General features: G+C 39.7%; 1 protein-coding gene across 2 annotated transcripts in view; it reads right to left on the bottom strand.

Annotated features, from left to right (window-relative positions):
* Positions 1-26,001, bottom strand: part of STAU2 (staufen double-stranded RNA binding protein 2) — a 172,425-nt gene that overhangs the window by 118,106 nt on the left and 28,318 nt on the right. For both annotated transcript variants that reach the window (XM_066180164.1, XM_066180171.1), the window contains exon 6: positions 1,067-1,226. In XM_066180164.1, the coding sequence (XP_066036261.1) occupies positions 1,067-1,226 (160 nt within the window). The remainder of the gene's footprint in view (positions 1-1,066; positions 1,227-26,001) is intronic.

Below are 26,001 nucleotides of genomic sequence, written 5' to 3'. Positions count from 1 at the left end.
TATTAAGATGGGAATACTCCTTTTCAGTGCTGTAATATGGACAAAAGATTTTATCTTTAATGAAGTTTTTTCTAATAACAGAAAGAAAGGATAACTTGGAATGGAAGAAGAATATACAGAAGGCTGCATTAAGGATGGCCCTGAAGGCCAAAAGATAGACCTATGAAAGTAACTACTGTGCTATATTCCATGGATCCCATACCAGTCAAGTTCACTGAGTTACTAATGGGATTACTAGATGGGTACCAGCAGGTCTGTCCTTGCTTCCTCAGGAACACAGTCAGTGACTAGGGTAAAAAGCTCAACTCATAATGTAATAAACAGAGTATGATGTGTACTGGCTCTGATCTATGTCCAATGTTTGAGAAGCGTTGAATCAATTGCCTTCCATAGATAACTAAGCCTGTCAGTTTTGCTGAAGTAAATACAGTTTTGCTAAGATGGACCATGTCCTAGGGGGAGAGCACACCCCACCACTGAATGGTGCCCTGTGTGCACTTCCCATGGGCAGCAGCAGGGAGGAGCCTGAACCATGAAGCCCTTAAACTCGATTTCAACCAGTCTCTAGTTCTCCGGAGAGCTACACTCAGCTCTACACAGTGCAACGCTCTGTACTCCCTCCATCATGATCTCGGTAAAGTGTTACCTCCAGCCTTCTCCAGTCACCTACAGCTCTAACCCATGAAGTGACAGAGGTGTTTTTCATGACTAACCTGAAACCAGTGCCCCTTAACCTCAGCATAACCAAGCCACAGAGATTTACCTGACTGAGGATTCAGTTTAGTCTCCTACCAAAACACACCTGCTATTGAGAACCTACAGTATCCCAAGTGGTCTTCAGCTGCTCCCAGAGGTCTTGCAAGTACTTGGCTTCTTTGACTGGGAAATGTTATTATATTTTTGCTTTCAATTTAGAAAAATTATTCTGAGAATATTTTTTCTGTTCAATATTTTTTAAAATATGACACAACATTTTAATTTTTAAGCAGCAATATATGCCACTTAAAGATATCACAGTGAAAAAAGCAAGTTATTAAAAAAAAAAAAAGTTTCCTGAAGCACAGACCTGAGGTAATTTTTCTGGAATAGGCTCATTCTGAAGAGCTTGGAGGGCCTTCATTGCAGCATTATGTCTAGCAGCTTGACGAGTCTTTCCTTCACCAAAAAACTCACTGTTGCCAACAGTTAACTGGACATAGAAAATTTTAGGCACTGGGCAGTGATACCTGGAAGGAAGTCATGAAAAGAAAACAATACAAGTTAGGAATTTTACCCATCTATTTTATGTAAAATAGAGTAGTATTTGGGGATGAAACATTATCTCTTCTCCCGGAATAAGACCCAGTACTCAAATACATGGACTGTTCCTCAGCAAGGCAGTTGATAACTCTGACAGCAGCTCCTACACACAAACCAGCTCTTCACCTACATTTGTGGAGCTCTGAAATGAGCTCTACTATTTATCAGCCCAACAGCCTAGCTCTGCACTGCACCCTTCTTGATTTGAGTCTTGAGAAGATGAAACCTAAGATGAATCAAAGACTCCAGTGGAAACCCTGCCTGGGAGACAACTCCTGTGCCACAGAAAAGTGGCACGGAGGAATAAGTATAGTGAGGTTGTTCATATAAAACCTGTCATCACAGCTCAGCTCTAAGAGACAACAAAGTCAGATGACAGAGAATATACCTAGCAGAAATGGATCCTCACTTGACAAATAACTTGTTCATATTTTACAGCAATGTAAGAAAGCCCAGGGTTCCAAAAGCATGGACAAAAGCAAGGTCCATCACAACAAAACTAGATTGACTCAAACTAGAATCAATCAAACACAGTACTGTATTTTCCTTATTCCTCCTAAAGGATCCTTTTTAAAGTGTGCTCTCTCCACTTTCATCTGTTGACATGGATGGCAACTTTTTTATATTAAGACTTTCTGAATTTTCATTAATAAATGTAACCCAGTCGTTTCAACCATAAAATAAAATACGAAGTTTACCAGAGAGCAGCACACTTCAGAACCAGACAAGTGTGAATAAGTACTCTGGCCTCAATGTCCCTGAACTTTGTACCTTATTCTAAAACTACATTTTTATGGAAAGAGCCAAGCGTAACACTGGCTCCAACATGCCTCTGGCTATAGGGCCTTGGAGGAGTGAGCTAAGTTGCCTTTACGACATGCAAAAAGTGAGTATTTACTTTGACTTCTTGTTTACAGTTTAACACAGCGAGGATTATTAAGGCCTGGAAATGCCTTTGCTTTTGTAACATTTTCGTAAAATTATATAATAACTCCTGCTGGAAAGGGTTCTGGAGGTTATCTGATCCAAAGCAGCATCCAAAACATGGTCAAGACCTGACGTAACACTCTCTTGCTCAGGCCCTGTCCAAGGTATTGTGGATGTCTCCAAGGATGAAGATTCCACAACTTCTCTGGATGACCTGTTCTAGTGTCAGACCACATTTCCTGGAAAATTATTACAAAGTTCCTACATGCCTAATGGAATTCAAACACCTGGCACTGATATTGTTGAAGATTTGCAGATGGAGCAGAAATCTTTCTCCCAATGCCAAAAATTACCAGCTTCCAGCTTTTGTCATCACAGGACTCCCTCCCAGTTTCTCAGCCCAACTGGCACTGACTCTCCCTGCTCCTCTTTTCATATGGCTAGGAATTCATGCTCTTGTACTTGCAGGGTCTTAGAGAAGATCCAAGTGATCTCTTACTCACTTGATCTAGTGATGTCAGCAGTTTGTTGACATCTTCCTGCATCTTCCTTTACTTAGTAACAAATCCTCTGACACCGCACACCTCCTGCAGACAAGACCATTATCTCTACAGCCTAGCTAGAGCTCTGGAGCTAGCACTAACTCAAGGTCTCTGATGTACCAGGAGAGCTGCCCCAGATGGTGCTAGGAACTGTGCCAGGTGGCGCACCACCAGTACTGAGAGCACAACCCCATCCTCAGCAGAGCTTCCCTCTCCCTTCTGCATCATCTGCTGTGCAATCTGCTGTGTCAGTTGGCTGTCTCTGGGAGCAGTGCTCTAGGCCCTGCACTTACATGTGCTCTTCCCCAGTACCCACATGTGCTTGACCCTCTCTAATCAGGAGATGACTGAAAGGAAATCTCAATGCAGCTTTTGACCAGGAGTAGCTGACAGAGCTTACTGGCAGCTGCTAGAGCTTGCTAGAAGCCACAGCCTCCTGTAGCTCTCGTTTCCCTGCAAAAACAGGTACTCTCAAGTTCCTCCAAGAGTTCCAGGAATCTTTCCACCACCCCAGAAGATGCAGAACTGGAAATAGCTGCATGTGTTGACTGCTGCTTAGCACAAGACAACCTATGTCATGCAAAAGCAGTAGGCACCTTGATAGCATGTCCCACCTCATTACTTCACAATCCTCTTTAAATTGAAAGAAATGAGGTAGTGCTGTTAGCAACTACCTAGATTTAGGGAAAATACAATATCCATCAGAAGTTCCTGTTTCCTGTTGAGTTACTAGACCTACCTTTCTCTCCACTGCATGCAAAGGAGGAAAGCACATGAACTTAATCCACTTTATAAACTCAAATCCCACAACAGGCCTTCCCTTTTTCCTTCTCCCCTCCCCACCTTGTCTTTTAAAGAGTGTTTAGGGAGCTATTTATGTGATAATAAGGAAAAATGATATTCAGCCTGTGGCTCTAGAGCCTCATGCAGCTCTTTGGCATTGCCAGAATGATTAGGCTTTTACATGGTTTTGATTAAATTTTTCTTGCTCTCCTTGGCCTCAAGCAGAGTTGTAACAGAGCACTGATAATATGAGCATTGCCAGGAAAGCGCAAAAGAACACCTGAAATCCTCAGAAAATGAACTAAATCTGTGAGGTTATTGGCTTCTCTACAACAAGGAGCATGTCAAAGGAAACAACATCCTCCTCTTTTCAGTGGTGAGGACAGAGACTCTATTAACAAAAGCCTCGAAAGTAATCATAGTATTACAGTCTGAAAGTACAGTCTGACAATTAAACTGAGTTTTAATAATGAATGTTTCTGCATCCCAAAGATGTACACTCAAGTATAGAACAAGCCCACGCAAAGGTAAAATGATGTATCTGCCACTGGTCATTAACAAACCTTCCCAGTATACTAAACATGAGTTACTAGAAAAGGCTGAAAGCATTAGCAATCTTTGGAACACTTATAAAGAGTTTAGTGATTATTCTGCAATAACATATGAGTACAATATTTTCCATCATAAGAACATCTACACATCAGCTCTACACTCCTCAGTACTCTGTCACTCTGTTCAGCCACGGAACTGAAATAGTCAGGATTTCAAGCAGTAACGCCTCACATACAGACACATTAGGTCTCTAAAAGTTTTTAAATTATCTTCATTTAGGAAATATGTGTCTTCCTGCATTCCACATGTCAGCTACAAATGCTAGGATTTTCCTTGGAGAAAACTCTTATGTAAAAGAGATTTTCAGGTGATACTGGCACACTCCTCAGAACATAAGCTGACCAACACAGCCAAATGACAGAAGACTGTAAGACTAGAAGACAACAAAAGGGCATGTGAAATGACACATTCAGCTGGAAGAAAACAAAGTGTGTATATGTGTACATATATACACGTGCATAACAGATAATACATAATCAGTCATATATAACCTATAAAAACAAGTTCATTTTCATCTGGGTCTTCCGGACATCTGAGATTCTTAGAAAGATCCTTCAAATAAGAGGTCTGGAAAGCAGGTTCCTTTATTTCCTCTAAGTTCACAGCATCAGAAATCTACTTTTTAGCTAATGCCACTAGAACAGTTAACCTGAAAAAGGGTATTTGCTCTATGAATGTGACCTTGGATGTCAAATTTCACCAATGAGTAAATATTTACAACTAGTTATAAACCCCTAAAAATAGGGGTTCATAACAGAAATGCTGACAGACCTCAACTAAGTTGGTGTGAGTGGGCGCCACTATAATTAAATAAATCACCAAGGTCTGCTGACAATTAGAAAACTCATTTTGGTTTGCCACAGAGACAAACAAAAATTCTGTTCATTATAATTTTACTGGAATATGATGTCATAACATGTAAGCATACTGAAACAATCTGCTGCTTTTCTAGCCAAAATATTAATTGCATACTAAGGAGCCCTTGGGGCCTCTTCCTATTTGGCCATCAAATCCACACACACAAAGACAAATAAAGTATTAGTATATACGTTATGTGTTCATACTGCATTTCCTGCATTTCTCTGGATTCCTCAATGGCATAAATATTTTTGATAAATACTGTTATTTTCTTCTTAGAAAGGGAATAAAAGCAAGTGCAAGATGCAGCTCACAGACACCAGGAAGTTTATTTAGATTTAGCCTTGTGTTAAAAAGTCAGTGAAGTTTTCTCTAAATTCTAATGATCAACATACTCTTCAACTAAGTAAAAAAGAACAAATAAACCAAATTATTTCCCCATTACACAAGTGTTATAGGAAGTATTACCTTATTCCCATTCAATAACGCAAAGTGAAGAGGAACTGGGACCACATTTTAGTGGCAAAGATAAAGGCCACTAAAATCTGAGCTACAACACAGTATGGGAAAGTCATTCTTCAGATGCCAGCTCTGCTGAAAGGGTCATTCTCTGCACTCTTTCTATCTGGCTCCTTTTCCATATGAAGTCAATCAAGCTGGCAGGCCTGCTGGCACTGTTTAATCAGGAAAATGCTGTGAGCTTTGTGAGTGGAGGGATAGAGAGCCACAGACCATGCAGGGGAGTAGGAAACAACTCTTTCTCCATAACATTTGAAATTTCTCTAGGGGAGCAAGTTGCTTAGTGCAGCTGTTCCCTGGCTATATCCTATTTTCCTAAGCAGTCCATTAGCCACATGCATTTCTTACAGATGTGAATTCTATGTTTTGAAGAAGGAAACATCCAGTATAGTTACTTTTGTCTTCACACAGTGAACCTTCTGGTTCTTTCAGCAGATCCACAACAACCCCTGGGAACAAAGAGGCTCTCTTTTCCAAGCACTCCTTTTGACAACTACAGTCCATTATTCTTGAACGGTGTCTACTACAGGCTAGGCTGCTTGATCAAGCAGAGCCTATAGATGAAGCCTTGTTGCTCCAGTTCCAGGAAGGATGTTGCTCACAGGCTCTTGTCCTGCTGAGGGACTTCAACCACCCTGAGATCTGCTGGGAAAGTATCAGGGTGAGCTGTAGGCAATCCAGGAGACTCCCAGAATGCATGGAGGATAATTTCTTAACCAGCCTGATTAAACAGAGAACTTGGGATGAAAAGGAGAATATATCACCTCTAGAAGGAGGATCTCATAACTTGGGAGGACTATAGGGACATTGCAAGGTCATGTAAGGAGAAAATGAGAAGGGCCAAAGCCCAATTAAACTTGATTTGGCTGCTATAGTTTAAGACAACAAAATAAGTTTCTATAAATACATTGGCAGCAAAAGGAAGGTCTTCAGCATTTGTTAAATGCAGAGAGTAGTGACAGGGGATGAGGAAAAGGCAGATACACTTAACATCTTTGCTTCAGTCTTTAATACCAAGACCAGCTGTCCTCAGAACACCCAGGTCCCAGAGCTAGAAATTGGTAATGGGGAGCTGAGTGAAGGCCCCATAAACCAGAAGGAGATAGTTAGTGACCTGCTGTGCTAATTAAACACTCACAAGACTATGGGCCCAGATGGGATCTACCCCAGAGTAATGGGGGAACTGGTGAAAGAACTTGCCAAACCATTCCCAATAATCCAAAATCAGTTCTGGTCAAATGATGAAGTTCCAGCTGACTGGAAATTAGCAAATATAGCATCCATCTACAAAAATGGTTGGAAGGATGATCTGGAGAACAATGGGCCTGTCAGCCTGACTTCCGTTCCAGGGAAGGTTATAAAAGAGATCATCCAGGGTACCATTGCATAGCACATGCAGGACAACCAGAGGATCAAGCCTAGCCAAAATGGATTTACAAAAGGAAAGCCCTGCTTGACCAGCCTGATCTTCTATGACAAAGTGACTCACTTAGTAGATGAGAGAAAGGCTGTGGATGTCATCTACCCGGACTTCAGTAAAGCCTTTGACACTATTTCCCTCACCATCCTCCTAGAAAAACTGTCTGCTTGCCGCTTGGATGGGTGGACTCTCCAACGGTTAAAACCTGGTTGGAGGACTGGGCCCAGGGAGCTGTGGTGAATGGAGCTAAATCCAGGTGGCAGCCAGTTGCTAGTGGTGTTCTCCAAGGCACAGTTTTGGGGCTGGTCCTGTTTAATCCCTGTTTAATCTCTTTACTGATGACCTGGATGTAAGGACTGAGTGCAGTAAATTTGCCAATGACACTAAACTTAGTGTCATTGTTGGCTGTTGATCTGCTGGAGGAATGGCTGTTGGGTGAGGCTCATGAAAGGTCTAGAAAACTTGTCTTATGAGGAACAGCCGAGGGAGCTGTGTTTGTTTAGACTCAAGAAGAGGAAATGGCTTTCAGCTGAGACAGGGGCAATTTGGATTGGATCTAAGAAAATATTTTATGTGATCAGGGTGGTCAGCCATTGGAATAGGTTGCCCAGGGAGGTGGTGGACTCACCACCCCTGGTGGTGTTTAAGAGGCATCTGGATCTGGCACTGGATGTTGTAGTTTAGTGATCTAAGAGTGGTAGTGCTGCATTGATATTGTACTTGATGATCTTTCTTCCAGCTTGGATGATTCTACTTTATGATTCCTGAGCCAAGTAATAGACAGCCCTACCAGAGGGGATGTGATACTGGATCTGTTGGTCACCAATGCAAGCAAGCTAATCAGGGACATCAAGACTGGAGGCAGCCTGAGATACAGTGACCATGCCTTGGTGGAGTTCCAGTCCTGAGGGATATGGGTCAGGTAAAGTGTAAACTTAGGCTCCTGAACCTTAGAAAAGCAAACTTTCAGCTCTTCAAGGAGCTGTCAATAGGGTCCCCTGTGAGACTGCCCTCAGGGACAAGAGAGCAGAACAGAGCTGGCAGATCTTTAGCGAAGTCTTCCATGGAATACAAGATCTAGCAATTCCCAGGAGTGAGAAATTGGTCAAGGAAAACAAGAGATCAATGTGGCTGAGTAGGGAACTGCTGGTCAAACTAAAGGGGAAGAAGCAAATGCACAGGCATGGAAACAACGACAAAGTATAGAGATGAAGTACGGTTGTGTAGGGACGGGGTGAGGAGGATCAAGGTGAAGCTGGAACTGGACCTGGCAAGGTATGTAAAGAATAACAAGAAGGGCATCTACAAATATATTAACCAGAAAAGGAACGTCAAAGAAAGTGTCCCCTCCTGAAAAATAAGACTGGAAAACTGGTAACAACAGATGAGAAGGCTGAGATACTCAACTTTTTTTGCCAGTCTTCAATGACGACCTCTTTTCTCACGCCACCAAAGTCCCTCCTATTTTAAGCAAAGGTCAGGTGCGTGACCACTTGAGGAACCTGAATATAAACAAGTTTCTGGGACCTGATCAGCTGCAACAGAGTCCTGAGGGGAACAAGTGGATTTAGTGGCCAAGCCACTCTCCATGATATTTGAAAAGTAATGGCAGTCAGAGGAAATCCCAGGTGACTGGTAAAGGGAAACATTGTACCTATCTTAAAGAAGGGTAGAAAGGAGGAACAACTGGCCTGTCAGCTTCACCTCTGTGCCTGGGTAGATCATGGAACAGATCCTCCTAGAAGCTGTTCTAAGGCACAGGGAGGACAGGGAGGTGATTTGGGACAGCCAGCAAGGCTTCACCAAGGGCAAGTCCTCCTGACCACCTTAGTGGCTTTCTACAACAGAGTGACAATCTTAGTGAATGATGAAAGGGCTACAGATGTCCTTTACATGGATTTCTGTAGAACCTTTGACACGGTCCCCCACAACACCCCTCTCTCTAAACTGGAAAAAAACGGATTTGATGAATGGACTGTTAGTTGGACAAGAAAGTTTTTGGACAGTTGCATACAGAATGTAGCAGTTAGCATCTCAGTCCTGGTGGACATCAGTGACAAGTGGTGTCCCTCAAGGATCTGCTTTGGGACCAGTGTTATTTAATATCTACATTAATAACACAGACAAAGGGATCAAGTGCACCCTCAGCAAATTTGCACATGACACCAAGCTGACTGGGGAGGCTGTCACACATGTGGGGTGGGATGGGATGCCATCCAGAGGGACCTGGACAAACTCGAGAAATGGGCCTGTGGGAATCTCATGAGATTTAACAAGACCAGGGGCAAAGCGCTGCACCTGGATCAGGGCAACACCATTATCAGCACAGGCTGGGGGAAGAACAGATTTTGAGCAGCTCTGCCAAGAAGGACTTAGGGGTGCTGGTGGGTGAGAGGCTGGACATGAGTGTGAGGTTGGTGAGGCACTGGAACAGGTTGCATGGAGCAACCTGGTCTAGTGGAAGGTGTTCCTGCCCCCAGCAGGGAGTCAGAATAAGATGATTTTTGAGACCACTTCCAACCTAAACCATTCTATGATTCTATGATGAATTAGTCCAGCTGTTCTCTTCTAGATTACTTTCACATCCTCCAAAAACATTTTTAATGTAAAGTGAGCAAGGCACACGCTATGTATCAGTTTTAGTAACACACATCTTTATTTGAATGCTGACCTCTTCCCAGATACATAGCTGAGAATTAAAAAAAGAAAATTCACGTATACTTGTTCCAGATTATTCTTTATTTGAAAGATGGTTTTAAATTATGAGTAGAATCTTTTAAAACCTTAAATGAATTTAATTAATTCTGATCGATTCAGGGTTTTTTTCTCTATTTAATATTTGCTATGGTCATTTGTGAAGCCAATTTTGACCTAGTTGTGGAAAATCCCTAAGCAAAAGAATGTTTAATTGACTATGTAAGAATTGTAAAGAAAACCATGTGATGAAAACATATTAAGAGATTCAAAAGCATCTGTTCATTTTTTAAAAAAATAGTCAGAAAACATAACAAAGATGTTTCCCATTTTAAAACACAGAAACCCCAAGCCCTTGCTATCTCAAATGCAAGAATGTTAGAAAATCCCACATTAAACAGTCAAGATCCATGAGTTGCAGGCAACTGCATAATGTAATCCTCTTTTTCTGCTAAGGTCTATTAGAAAACAAATGAGATTACTTGCTTCTGCTGGGAGGATGATCTAGAAGCTGAGTTGATACTTAGGCATCTCCCAGTGTTCACCTTGGCTATACTTTTACATACATTGTTTAGTTTTGTGTCAATACTATCCTGTAACTTATATAGCTTATTTTTTGTTGTTGTGGTTTACCCTCCAAGGTGAGCTTTCCCACTCCCTATCAGCCTTTATTTTGAAAGGGAACAAGTTAAAGAATTTCAGAACTTTTCTGTATAAAAGGATCACTGTCTTGATCATCCTTCACAGCCCTTCCCCATACTTGCTCCTGTTCTTAAATACAAAAGCCAAGAATGGTGAACAATATACCATATAAAAGGCTAACAGTGTTCTGTGTACTAGGAATATTTAGGTATCTAAATCAGAAATATCTTGCTCAACACATCTTAAAATTCACATTTGCCTCTCCACTAATTCAACCACATTAGTTCTTCTCAGTTTATCTTGCAAATACTTAATAGTATAACATTTCTGTTCTGTGATTTTCAACTAATAACCCTCAGGTGACAATAGAGTTAGTATTACTAGTACCTGTGTTACTAATCTTACATTTTAGATTAGAAAGTCTAGTCTCGTTGCATTTCTAATATGTCAGGCCCCTCTACCACTGAAGTCTTCCTGCCTATCTTGACCTTCCTGTGCATCAACGATGCCTTCTACATCTCATGGACACTTCCTCCTTCTTGTGCAAACATCTTTAACAAAAATAACTTAAAAGGTTGATTCTAAAATGGGAAGAACTGTACTTAATAATCTTCCTCCTAGTTTGACTTTTAATACTGTTGATTATTTTTCTTTTCCTTTCCCACCCCGCATTTCTTACACAAATCCCCTTCTCCTTCACTTTAATGAAAACATTATCCTTATCTAATGCTATAAAATGCTTAACTGAATCCCAAAAATAAAAGATTCACTTTACTCTCTTCACCTAAAAAATGAGTTGGCACATAACATGTAAGGTTAACACATTAGTCATACACAATCTGCCTTTAGTACATAGTAATTTTACGTTTTGTTTTATACCTTTTTGTCCGTCTTTATTTATACTTTCTTTTAAACTTTTTTATGAGTCTGGGAATTTTTCATTAAGCCAATGATAATTCCCTTTTCTATTTTTTTTACTTTTCCTGAGCTAGAGGCCATGTAATTCTTTCAAGCAGTATGAGTAACTTAGTAAAAAACAAAAAATTGACTCATGTTTCCACGATCACAATATCGAAACATTCCTGAGTGAAAAACAAGAGGGAGGAGGATTCAGTTTAACATAACATTATCTAATGTGGAATCTTCCCAGCAGAATTTGTGATGACAAGACGATAATATTGCCACACCACTGTTCTGAATTCCAAGTTGCTTAATAGACATTTGACTGCAATAAATATTTCAATATTTACTCTCTACATTTATCACTACTTTGCCATTTATAGCAAATATGTACAATAAGAAGCAAAAAAACCTGTTGCTCACCACAAGTAATTAGAGGAAACCAACAGGAAGCTACAGACATTTTAAGTTTAGGAGTTTGAACCGTCAGGGATTAAGCTGACAAGTAATAGAGCAAACATACTGAACTAGCTATGGAGCACTAGTTTCAGAGTAATTTCAGGTCTCTGCTTCCACATTTATTGGTGTCTTTCTCTCCTTCAACCTAAACTCCTGAAGGTAACATGAAGCACTTGTCAAAGTTCCAGAAGCGTCTCAAAACCAGCCCAAATACCCTCCCTTAAGGACAAACTAGTGCAAGAAATAAGTAAGGGAGAAAATAATAATAATAATAAAAAAAAAAAGCTAGGAAGAAGTAATAGGGAAAAACCCAGGGGGAAAATTATCATGAGAAAAACCTCCCAAAGTACTGTATACTGGAGACTAAGGTAGAAAAAATAACTGAAAAACAGAACCAAGAAGAGAAAAGAACAAAATTTTATGCTCCTCTGAAGAAGTATTTTTACCTATCAACTGAATAACTACGTAATGAGAATTGGCTACAAAATGTCAACTTATTCTTGACTGTAAAAATAGCATAAATAATACAGGAACATAACAAGAATACTGCCTCCAGAGTTAAAGACATTGGAAAATGTCAAGTGGACAGTGCTGAAATGGAGTTGGGAGCTGGGGGAAGGAAAAGATAAATACAAGGGAAAAGAAAAAGTCCTTTTCTGTGACACAAAACTAACTACAATAAGAATAAAAGAGAAAAACATAATGATGTGATGCACTCTCTATACTTCAGAGGTTAAAGCAGACATTCAGAAGACAAACATCTCATACTCTTATCTACTTCAGCTCATAAAATTTCCCATGAACTGTATTACTCACTAATCTTTACAAGCATGCAGAGTGGTTACTGAGAATGCTGTCCAAATAGCCATTACAGTAAAAGAACATAAACAATGCCGCATATCTGACTACAGTATCATTTTCTTTTTACATAAGAAACTCATGTTAAAAAAAAAAAAAAAAAATCATGTTGCTTGCCAGCCTAGACACTAAGTAAATGAGAGAATGAAGTATCTCACTTATTTCATTTTATCATATATTTATGCCAGTACTGTAATACTAATAAAAGTGTTACTAACAAAACCATCTCAGGGCTAGGACTTCATAGGAATTAATTAATCTGAAAGTCCACAGAGGAAGAAGGCCCAAGAAAGGTCACAGAGTAATTCTCACCATCCAAAATAAATTCAAATAATTAGTGTGTACTGTTCTACATTCTTTTCCCACCTTGATGAATGTAAACATTCAGGCATTAAATTGCATAATCGTGAGTAAGAAATGTAACCTATCACTTTAAAATTGGAAATTAAAGGATTGAAGGTAAGAACAAGTTAAAAAAGCACACTTAATTCTGATTTAATAACCCACCCCTTAGCAGATAAGTGCAGTTAATTGAGGATGCACATTCCCCTACCTTGCTATTTATCAGCTCTGCAACCTCTAAAAAGGGCCACCCATGGCTTGCTAAAATTTCTATCCAGAAATCTCCTCCGTGCCATCAGACTTGCAAAGAAAAGAAATGTGAGAGAGAGCTTGGTGAATTGGAAAGGGAGAGCATTTTATGTTGCCCTGCACATCATATCAGAATGCTGACAAAAAAGCAGATGGCCTTAAGAAGGAAGCTTCATCTACACCTGGAAGGGTAAAGGAAGGTGTCTGTTAATTGACCATAGAGAAGAGAAGACTGTAAAGGGCCAAAAGGTCAGAAACCAAAAATATTTGGTGAAACCTTTCAGTGCTTTGATTCCTTTCTACTTAAAAAGCATAAAAAGAGCAGATTTCCGAGGGATGCATACATAATATCCTTTAATATTCTTTTTTATTATTTAATATTCTTTTTCAATCTTTAATGGATTTACACCAGTGACTGACAAGCAAATAGCAATTCATTGCTAATAAAAATGTGTAAGTAATGCAATGAGACTGCCATAGTAGTGGTCACCAAAGCACAGTGACTGATCTCAGTTGGTCCAGTGAATACAATTTAGTACTGAATATTAACAACGAAAAAAAAAAAGTAGATCACATTAGATCAGTACACTAAAATAAAGGTTGCAGACTTTCTAAAAGGTAGGAAATGTAAGAAATGTTTATAAAATGGGGTGGAATTGTCTTGTAGAAAACAGGGACTCAAAAGTCTTGAAGGACAGAGATACCAAGGACTGTTAAAATGGAATCATAGAATTATTTAGGTTGGAAAAGAAAATCAACTTCAACCATTAACCCAGCACTAACAAGTACACCACTAAACCATATCATTAAGTGCCACATCTATGTGTCTTTTAAATACCTCCTGTAGTGGTGACTGAAGCACTTCCCTGGACAGCCTGTTCTATTGCTTGACAACTCTTTTTGTAAAGAAATTCTTCATAATATGTGAAATGGTTATTATGATATCTGACTTAGTTAAACAAGGTCGACATAGAGATTACCTTTACTGAAGGGAACCAAGGCTCTGCTGCTGATGTCCACCTCCTCAAGAATTCTCATTTCTGTTTCCCTGACACTAATGTCAGACTTGAATCTAAATCAATAAGGTGGTTAGACTCCACATTCTCCTTTGTCGTGGAACAGAACCTTGAAGCTAAATTTTGGGCTGTTTTTGTCCAGAGATGTTTTCCATTTTAATCACAACACTGAGGGATTCAGCCCCATTTTAGTAAAACATACAAGCCAAACAAATTATGGTGCCAAAGTACCTGATGAGCACCTCTAAGTGCACCTATCCTTTCTGTGACAGTAAAGACCAACTTAAACTGGTATTCTTCTTTAAAATATCCTATAAAGACAAGATCTTTGGAAGATCCTGTGATTAGCATTTCAGAAGAGACGTTAACTGAACTTTGCTTTCACAGAACACAAGCACCCACAAAAATCAATATTATAGACAAGATGTGAAGAGAAACTGTAAGACAGTAATTGCTGGTGAAAAGTTCTGTCTTCAGACTGCATATATTCTGTAACAAAAGAATCTTGAAAACCTTTCTTCAGAATATTTAATACTTTCTCAATCTGTGGCAAAACTTTCAGTTAAAAAATGACAAAGACCTTGTAGGGATAGAGTGCAATTCCAGTCAGACCTCATGGAGTTATATAAGCTGTTAAAAAATTAGCCACTAACCTTTCCGCTTGCTTCCCTCAGGAAAATTATGGCAACCTCTCAAAGTAAAGTTTGAGCTTTAACAGCAGTTCACCTCTGTCATTACCAAAACAAGCAGGCAAAGGAAAGAAAACATATTTATTGGTAACCAATATTCAGGTTCTGGACACAGCAGAAAGGCCATAACAAGAAAGGAGGCCACACAGGCTTGTTTCCATTGAACCCACTATCTCACAGGTGTCTCAGCTGAAATACCCTTAGTTCAGCAGAAGTACAGGAAAAAGATAAGGGTGAATAAAAAGCCAACTGTGTGGAAAGAACAAAACACACCCAAAATATTCCTGCTCCTGGAGGAGCATTCTGAATCAACCCTTGTTTTCATACATACCAACAAGACTAGTCTTCTGTCCATATCCTGAAAGTAAAGCTGGCTGTGTTAAAGGCAGGGCTAGAGAAAGAACACCCAGTAAGTTGCAAAGCCAACAGACTGAAGCGATTCACAAGGTGCCGGGGCAGGCTGCCGGCTCTAAGGATCTTTGGATCAGAAGGTTTACAGGAAGTCTCTCAAGTGGAAGGGCAGCGTTGAAAGATAGACATTAGGAAGCCAAAGATAAGGATTGTATTACACCTCTTTATGTTTTCAGCCTCTGTGAGAACACGAAAAATCACATCTGAAACTTGAAGACACATCTGGAGCCAGATGCATTTCCTCCAGAGCAGAGGAAAATCTGAGGAAGTTAAAAACCCAAAGTAAAGAACACTGTCCATTGAACACTGAAGAAGCTTCAGAAGAATTAGTCAAAACATGAGCCAAGGACCACAAAGGCAAGGGCAGTCCTCTTAGCAGATAGAGCAAGAAAGCAAGTGGTCTGGGAAGGTCACTATATCCTGAAAGAAAACAAATAAAAATATTAATTAAGAAAAGACTGAAGCATTAGGGCTTAGGAGCTCCTCTACAAACAGGGCCAAGAGGTCACTGACAGAACTACTTCATCTTGAGCAAAGACTGTTTAGAATGCTGCAATACTGTAAAATGTCATACCTGATGCACCACATTTTGGGCACAAAGAGCAATGAAGCATCTAAATGCTCTACAATTAAGGCTAAAAAGATTTTATTGATACTAGGTAAGCACATTGACTTGGAGAATGAAGGGACACTGCACTTGGAACAGTAACCTCAAACCTTGCTCTCTATTCTGTCAGCTTGATTTTTAGCCTGCATAACATTATTTTAACAGCTGTCAGTGTAATATTGTAAATACACTTAAGAGTATATATGTTATTGATCCCTCATAGGTTAAATGTACCCATTAATGCAGTGGATGATAGTGACAGGATGCATTTGTCAGAAAGATTATATCCACACTGTGCCAGGACACATCACCCAACACCATTTTGTGTGCATTGTGCAAATTCATGATAACAGGGTGAGGGGACTGCAGAAAAATCAATCTTGGACAGAATTTAGTGGAAACTATAGATTCGAAAGCAGAATGTAGGTTTTCTGATCCCAGATACTCTATGTATTTTTAAGATTTAAAACACCGTAGAAGTTAAACATCAGCTGTCAAAAAATTTACTGCAGGAATAAATATCCTCTGCCATTTAAGGAATCTTATTTTGTTTTAAGCCAACCATATAATCACTATTGTCTAAACTGATAGCTACTGGCAATGGCAAAGCTCATCACCTGCAAGCTCCCTTGCCACTGTTCTTTTGGGAAAACTATCTTAAGACAAACAGATGTTTCTGCTGTTCTAAACCAACAGGAAATGGACTGACTTTCTCCCTTTTCCTTTCCTAGAAACAGATACTAGCAAAGAAAAATCTTAGCACAGCTGTACTCAACACTTTTCTTGTAACAATACGTCTGTGTGGGAGGCAGGCAACTAGTGGGAACAAACAGGCCAGGGGAAGTGAAATGTAGCATGCAGAAGATGAACACAAAGAATTAATTTGAAAGTGTGTGACTGGATTATGACACCATAATGCCAATACACTAGCAAGGGAAATAAAAGGGTGATGTACAAGACTTAGCTTTAAGATATGATCTGAATCCTGTCTCAACTGGTAATGAACGTACACAACTGAATTAAGTATCAGCTGGCAATCTGAGTCCCTTGCAAGCAAATAGATGTTCAAATCATCAGAAAGCTTCTTTAGTACAAATAGACTGCAGGTTTAGTGGCCAAGCTGCAGCCTTATCTTTAAGGAAATATCTTTAGGTCAGGCCTGAGGAATGAATTAATACGATGGAACGCAGAATTCATGCTTTGTGCAGATAAACCAAACACTTAATTGCCACTGCTGGCAAACTGGCATCCTTTACTCACACCAAATTTACATAAAAAAGGAAAACTGGCATTGAACCTACTGCATTAGCTCAATTATTATAAAAGATGAAAACTTGAAAAAAATGATGAGACAAAGCCTTGCAGAAAAACTATTTCTAATTGATTGTGCTGGAAATATGACATTTTAAAGTCATGAAAAGCTTCAGAATAGAAAAAGCCAACTTTTTTGAGAATGCTTTTGCTGAGAAATTCTTGCACAAATTCATGCTGCCATCTAATGGTCTAAATCAGCTATTTCTAGCTAAACAATTAAATCTGAACAATTGTTTGCATTATTCTGTGAAGTATTCTTTATTTCCCTAAGTTTTAATACTTAGAAATAGATATCTGTTGTGCAGAATGAAATAATAGCATACTTAAGGAGACATAACCTTTTTTAACCAAACTTTTCATTTCTATTTCCAAGCGGCTTTTAGTATTTCTTCCAAGGTTGGGTTTTTTTTGTTTGTTCGTTTGTTTGTTTGTTTGTTTTCTCCCCACACTACTGGGAGGAGTACGAGGAATGCAGAAAGGAGTTTTTGCAAAGTCAGTCAGTAAACATTTTTATCATCACATCTCTCAATCCTTAAAATACAAATTATAAGGACAGAATTTTGCAACACTGACTGGAAATGCAGGCAAAGCACCTCTGACTCTGGCTTTTTTAGGGAATAATGTTGTACCCTATGGCTAAGGTCTGAAGCTGACAACTGTAGCAAAGTAAAAATCCCAGTGGCACCCCACACCGCTCTCCCACAAACCAAGGGATTTGTTTGCTGTAATCAGTTCAACACAATAGGCTCCAGAACAGAGGGTTCACTTCACATGGGGACCAAGAGCACTGGTCTCCACAGCCGAACAGCTTCTTGCAGCTAAACCGTACTTTTATTCAACCAAAAGCATTTCAGTAATTGCATGCCTGCCTCTCCTCAAAACTGCTGTTACCCAGATAAGTCCCTAAAGAGTTTGTTCTTTTAATACTTCTCTCTCCCGCTTCTCTCTGGGGAGAGATTTTTGTCTTTTTTTCAGTCCCTCCACTGTGACAGTTGAATGACTCCCACTATAGCACTCATAAAATCACTGCAAATCAACATTCTTAGGATTATTTCTCAGAGCAGGATTCAGCTCTAGATTCAGATGCCTAAATTTAGGTATTTAGTTAATGTGTAGAAGCTAACTTGTTATAAAAGTGAAGTTCTGGAGAGATCCATACAGAACATTTGCAACCTAGTCTAAGGCATGACAAACAGCATTCTAGGCTAGGAATTGCTCTGACTAATCCTTCCACTGGTTATAAAGGGAGACTAAGTTTCTAATGCACAGGCAGAGACTATTTGAAAGTCATCTGAGCTTGGATCCAAATCCCACCAGCACCGTAAAGAACTGCACCTAGCTGCCTAAACGCAAGCACATGCTACAATATGAGATGTGGTCATGTACCTAAAACATTCACATGATGTGACACAGGACTGATCCATGAAACAGACAAGTTTCTCACAAATAGCTGGAGTCCTAGTGGATTATATGAAATGCTTTGATGACTGAACATGGCTTTTAGGGATTCCTTCAACTGCCCAAACTTAGCTATGCAGGGCCATTTGAAATGCTCTAGGGTATCTTGCCTGACCTTCCGCTGCCATTCTAGCAAAGGTCTCCTCTAGGTCTTCTGCTAAATCCATTGCTCCCATGTGGATGTCTCACACACCCTATGATGTCTGAAGTGGCACTAGAGACCTGTGTTTAGGCAACTTAGTGTCCCACATCTGCCAGAGTATATATACTTGGGAAAAAAAATCTGCTTTACACACAGCTGTGCATAAAATCCTCCTCTGTTGCAGGAAGCCCCAACATAAAGCCTCAACAATGGGAATTCACAACAGATATTAGGCTAATCATGTACCTAGAGTAACAAAAAGACTCCATGAAGTAATCTGAATTTTACATTTTCCAGGCTGCTGGCCGATCTAATCAATAAGAGATCAAAGTCCTTCAGATCCAACAACCCTTTATGCACTGGAATATTTGCGCCTCAAACAGATGAGGCTCTCCACGCAGAGAGTAGTCTTTTGCAAGAAGGTAAAAAGGGTGCTCAAGCAGCACAGAAGAACACCTAAAGGTCAGGAAAATTTCAGGCTTCATTCTCTTTCTGTGAATTAGATAACTAGGTTGTATAACTCTAGGTGTAGTTTTGGAGATAGTAATATCAATAGATTTTTACATTGTCTCCTGCACTGCAACTCATGCACTTCAAATTTGGCTTCTACAGCTGTTCTTCTGGCCAGATTTTCCCTTTTTTCCCCTCATAGGACTATGTAACTTTTGTGAAACAAATGAAGTTGGGTGAGGATTTAGACTGCATTACTAAGCACTCATGTCAAGTAACACTTCCCTCAAATCTTTTCCCTTTGATGCACATATTAAATCTTTAGGTCAGCATTCATAAAAGAAACAAACTTTTCATTTTATTCCATTCTTTCACCATACAATCTTTTATTAATATGATTTGACAATTTTAGCAATTTATCCAATAATCACACAGTTTATTCTCTCTTTGATCATTAGTTTGGATAACATGTTAGTCCACTATGAAGCTAGCAGCTGCAGATGTAGTTGGCCAAAGACCAGCCCTCAAGCTTTCTTTTATTATCCCTCATTTTTTAAGTGCTTGTTCAGTATTTAGGCACTGGTCCACAGGGCTGATATACATCACTTCGGGAGCAGAGAAGTCTAAGCAAACAGTTCCATGCAGCAGCTGAGTACCCAGCAGGTAGGAACTACATGCCCAGGTAGGGTGATACCCTGTGCTTTGCGGCCAGGCAGCGTAGCTGGCTCCACAAGAGGCAAGGATTTGCTGCTGCTTTATTTTTCTGAGTTTGGTCTTGCAAACGGCACTGTAAAGAAGCATTAATTAACATCAAAGAAAAATGTGCTCAGAATGGCAAAGCTATGAGAAAAGAGAAAAGAAGGAATGGTTTGTGCACTCCCCCATGCTCTGAGGAGAAAGGGGATAGTCTTCTCCTTAGTTTGTAGCACACAACATATATGCAGGAAGAAACAACCCTACACAAGACTAAGATGAAGGCTCAGTGCAGCAGAAACTGCCCAAGTGCACAGGAGCTGTAGTTTATCCTAGGGACACCACCACTTTGCGTGACATGCTTCCAGAGCTATCACACCATCTAAATTCCTTAAAACCATGCAAGAAACTGCTTTAATTACTTTATTTCCGTTCTTTGGCTTGTCGTTGTTTTGTATTCCCTTTGTTCTTATATTTCACAAGTGTTTTTAATTTTTGAAACCTCTTTTTTTTAATATAGATTTTTCAAGCTCTCTAGATTGTGGTGAGACACACACTATGGCATTTTATATATTACGAAAACAGCTTCTGAATTCTCCCAAAACACAAGGGTTGGGTTTTATGATCTCTTTAACACTACTTTCCAAACCAAAACATCAAAAGCTGCTATTCAGCTCCTAGTGGTTTTACTTCTTGGCTGAAAACTCTTAGTTTAGGTTAGTGTTTAAGATATAATTTGTTCTGTCACTTACAGACATTCTATAATTGAAAATAATGCAGGACAATTGAACTTCAGGGATGACTCTCTTCAATTCTAACTGAAGAAAAAAATAAACCAGCATTCAGTGGTAACAAGGCAAGTTGAACAACCCTGTAGTCAGAATTGATACCTTATTCTATTGTTTAACTGCTCTAATTTAAACAGCCATGTTTTTAATTCTTTTTTACATGGTTTAAGCCAATTGCATTTAAGCCAGAGAAGCGAGGGAGTATGGATTCTAGCATTGGCTACAGATATGAGAGCATGCACATGTTTTGTCCTCAGCTGTGCCAACAGTTTTCAAACCTGACCCACCGTCTCAAGGCTTGGCCCGTGCTGAGTAGCGTGCCAGTTCTCCTGACTCATGCCAAATGCTGTGCTGACAAACACGCAAGCTACATCAGTCACCAACCCGGCTCTGAAAGCATCAGCACCTCCTTCCCCAGAGTCAGCCTGGAAAACTCTCAGATTAAAGAAGCCATGAAAGATGAAATGTGCATGATTTTTAGCTTTTCTGTAACGTATAGTGTTTGAACTGAAATGCACCTTGCAAAATTGCTTGAAATTCCAACCTGTGAGCGTTTAAATTGGTTTTATATAACTGGTAAATTTTGAGTGCCAAAAGAGTATTTTCCTCTATTATAATCTCTGTTTAGAATACAGACACCTTTATTAAATAAGAAGCTGTCTAACATGGCTGGGTTGACAACATTTTTAAAAGCTCTGTCTTATCAGAGGCCATCAAACTTTCTTTTACCAAACTTGTATGGATTTTACTTCAATAAAGAAAATCCAGGGAGAACTCCAGGTTCTTATCTACACTGTGAAATGAATGAACTGCAGTATACAAATACCCTTAACTACCAGAGACCTAAGGTGGTAACTTCACAAGGTTCAGCTCAGCATTGCACAGACTTCATCAGCCTGTCACGATATGCAGTATAATGGCAATGACCCAGTGCTGTTAACAAGTTAGTCAAGGCTGCATTCACTATCTCGAGTGAAGAGTCAGGATGAAAACATTCATACCTCATCCAGTTCCAAGCTGGACTGTATTTTACCGACTTAGTTACCCTAAGAGGGGAGCTGACTCACCCTGCACCTCCTAACTTAGCACAGGAAGAAACAAGGCTAAAACCTTGCCACAGTGTTAAACACTGCCTTAAACGTCTTGCTCTCTGCCATGATGAGTTTTGCATGCACAGAGTTCTATAAACAGCCAGTATCCAACACCTACCCTAGTGCAGCGCTATCAGCTGTATGCAACAGGTAGCTAGAGCATGTTCTGATAAAAACCACAGAATTACTTATTATTATTAAACACAGAATTATTACAGGAAAGTGTTAGAGGGAACATTTGCTGCATTGAAATGAACATCTGTAGAAGGACACTCATTTGGTACATCTAATCACTTGCCTTCCATGCTGACCATTAGGAAAACCTTCCCCTTTTCCTTGTTTCCTCTCACTTGTTTGCTTTCCTTTAATCCATGAAGGTAGCTTTCACCTTCACTATAAATTTATGCCATCAGACCTTGCAAATGGTTATCAGTCCTTTACAAACCTGCTTCAACGTCCTCTGTGCACACTGCCCATATAAATATGCTCCAAGGCATGTGAGAGAGTAGTCCTTCACACACTTAGATCAACCTAAGTTGCTCTTACATTCTAAATATACCCTGCCCCTCTCTGGTGAAGGCACAAGCTCCTGTATGACTAGAAAAGAAGATGTTTAAGTACAGTTTTAAGGCAAGGAGTAACTTCTCCTTTCCACTCCCCGCAAAAATTGATTAATTTCCAAGCAGCTCAACTTCCAGTGCTGGAGGCAGGAAATATTCAGGGACACAAAGGCTGAGGACAAATGAAGAAGGAGAAATCACTGCCACTTTGACATAAATCATCTTAGCCTGACATGGAATCTAGCCATCAACTTTGCATACGAATTACAGCTCTCGGATCACGTTTCCATGAGATACTGAAAAGGATCTTTTGTGCCACTTGAAACACTAGACTTTACTGGTATAGAGATACGCCCCGGAATGAATTTAATAATCTATTTTTTCCTCAAGACATTAGTCTTGTCAGTATCAAAGTTTCCCTAATGCAATCTCCTAATCTTAGTCTGTATCTTCACCTATTTGAAAAGTACATTTCTTTAAACAGAGATTAGTAAAGGGAATGCAGACACAGTATAAATGACAAAGCTTTCAATTTATTTAACGCATTTTGTATCAATTTAAATAACAGAAAATAATCTACAGTCAGAAACTGATGAAAATGAAAAAATACTTCATGCAGCATATTATCTACATTAATTCTCATATCTTGTTTTTAACTATCCATATAGTCTGCATTTATTTGGGTACTTCCGCAACACTTCTATTCCACCACCCAAATCCCAAAAATCAGCAAATGAATGCTAACTACAATGTGGCAATAGGAGAAAATAGATGTAACATATTATACCACAGGAACATAATAAAGTGCTGCATCATATCTTCATATTGCAAACTTCACTGGCTACTGTAACAGATCCAGACTCTGTCTCCAGGCTTGCCTGTGGTGAGGGTGAGCAGGAGGTGCCCAGCAATGCTGACGGAAGAGGTGCAGGACTGTGCTCATCACAGCCAGTGCCCCACAGTGCAGCCAGGCTGAGCCACGTGGGCTGTGCTGAGCTGCAGGGCCCGTGCCCAGCATGGCTCATAGGATGGGGCTGTGCTGCTCAAATCCCTTGGCCACAGGACAGACTTGTGGCGAGAGATGGGCCCCTGGGAAGCTCCCCCTCAGTACCACCTGCGTGGCCCTGCCTTTATCTGACAGCACAGCACAAAGTTTTCACATGGCCATCATTCCTGACTATTCCTGACAGGGTTGTCTCCTTGTAAGCAAATCCTGTAAGAGTGTGAATGACCAAGAGGGGTTAATCTCTGCTGAGGCTGAGGTCTGCATGGTGTGGTGCCCACGGGGAACAGTCCTGTTCAGTGCCACACCACTCAGGGGCCAAGGTAGCTGAAGGTATGGAAGATCATCTGTAATATTCTCTTCTTAAACCACCAGGTCCAATAAACATTTAAATGATGCTTTACAAAGTCTAAGTGTCTTAGGCTGCAATGCAAGATGTAACCAAAAGTATGTATTCTATTACCAGCTGTTAAAACCAGGTAGGGCAGTGTTCTTTATCTCTTCCATGACCCATCCTCCCTCCAGGGGATATCTGCGGTTAATGAGCCATTGAGTCTCACTGCATGACTGATAAAATCACATCATCCCATTGTGAGATGCTCCACCCAGGAAGAGGAGCCAAGCATTCCTACCTGGACAAAAATCAGAGATTCATAAGACCACAGGAGCCTGTTTCCACTGGATTCCTAGAGGAAGACTGGACCCATCTCACCACCACTGGAAAACCACACCCTTCTACAGGATCATTGTTTCAACAGAACCTCATCGGTCACTCCAGGAGGACTGCAGCTATGATTTTAATTGGACTGCTACCAACATGGTGTCAGGTTGTATTCTGACTCTGTCAGTGGGTTTTTTTGTAGTACTGCATTTTTATTTTCATTTTCCTAGTAGAGTACTATTATTCCTATTCCCATATCTTTGCCTGAGAACCCTTTAATTTCAAAATTATAATAATTCGGAGGGAGAGGGTTTACATTTTCCATTCCAAGGGAGTCTCTGGCCTCCCTTAGCAGACACCTGTCTTTCCAAACCAAGACACTTTCTTTCTCTGACCATAAAGGGTCAGCACCTCCCAATGCAAAACAAAGCAATGAACAATTATTTCTATCACAGTGGTCCATCAACAGTACTACACAGATAATTTTTCCTGCTTCCTCTTTACTCTGGCATTCATGCGTATACATGGCATGTGCACAGTGGGTGTGTGTTCATGCAGATAGACAGGTATGTCCAGTTATTTACTACTTAGTTTTAGTTATTATTCAATTTACTAGTCACAGTATTATTAGCTCTTCTGCATGGGTAACTCCACTCAAATAAGCACAATGAAAAAGCAAGCACAGATTGTGGCCTTCTGTCCCACCCAGCCTGTTTGTTTTGTGATCAGAAAAATCAAGTTGCCTTGGCTACCTAACATGCCCAGAAAAATAACCTTCATGTATCATTTTATCCTAACACCAAACCATGGGTCTCATGAAAGAAAGTTTCCAAAGAAGCCAACTTAGAGATTGAACTAGACACACTAATAATTTTCTATGAAAAGAAATAAAACATTAAGATTTAATAACTGCCGAGTGTTTTGACGTTCTATTTCCACCAATACCTTTCCATAATTAAGTTCAGATTCCAGAACTCCAGAATTTCAGATTCCAGAATTTTATGCCTTTAACTAGCTTTCATTTTTTCTAGCATAGCGTTATATCTGCTAGTCAAGCTAATCTCACTATAGAAGCAATTCAAATAAATGAAAGATTTCTAAATATTAACTAAACTCATTTCAAGCACCAGAATTAGCTTTTTAAACCATGATGTATGTAAGCAGATGTCAGCAGTGACTAGAAATATAACACAAGTTATGCAACAATCAGGCACTGTTCCATAGAGAAATTAAAGGGTTTATTCCAGGTTATTGGGGGGGGGGGGGGGGGGGCGGGGGGCGGGTTGTCTTTTATAATTCTAGGTATTGTTGCTATAAAGCAACACAACCTACCAGCCAAGAAAATTTTAAAAACCAACAAAAAAAATCAACTCAGAATTAAGTGTTAAACCCCTACACTTACCAAGTTATTTAAGTCTGGGGAAAAGTAAAATAGAATTAAGTGAATTGAAATATTTTCCTTAGACAATTCTGAAACACTGCTTTTTTAAAAAAAAAAAACCTTATTTTTTCAACATTGCAATAAATTCAATTTCTAATAAAGAGTAATTTTGAACCAAAACAGTCCTTCAGAGTTCATACCCTCAATCTATTTAATAATTATGAGATGCATAAAAATGAATGTGAAATCCATCTAGCAAAGCTTTATTAAAAAGGTAACATTTTTCACTGATAAAACAAGTGATTAGAACTTTCTGACCTGTTTTGGTTTGGTCTTTTCTCATGTTACAGATCATATTTGGTCTCACTTTTGGAGCTTCAAAAGGCCTGATCTATTTCAGTTCCTCTGGGGACAAATACAGAAAAATGGGAAGAACCTATCTCAAAGAAAGAAGTTTTTCAGATTACAAATTGACAAAATTCTGAATATAGGTTTCTAAGCTGGGAAATAAAGGATTTTTTCCTAACTAAACTTTGAGGATTAAGGAACTGAGATAGCTGACAAAGAAGAATGGTTAAAAAAACAGAAACCTGAGAATGATTTCAAGCCAGTTTTCAAAATGCAGTCCTTCCA

This window comes from Chamaea fasciata, unplaced genomic scaffold (assembly GCF_029207755.1).
Source record: "Chamaea fasciata isolate MVZ Bird 193981 ecotype frontalis unplaced genomic scaffold, bChaFas1.0.hap1 SCAF_1, whole genome shotgun sequence".
NCBI classification, from domain to species: domain Eukaryota; kingdom Metazoa; phylum Chordata; class Aves; order Passeriformes; family Sylviidae; genus Chamaea; species Chamaea fasciata.
This window is presented reverse-complemented; position numbering and strand designations above follow the sequence as displayed.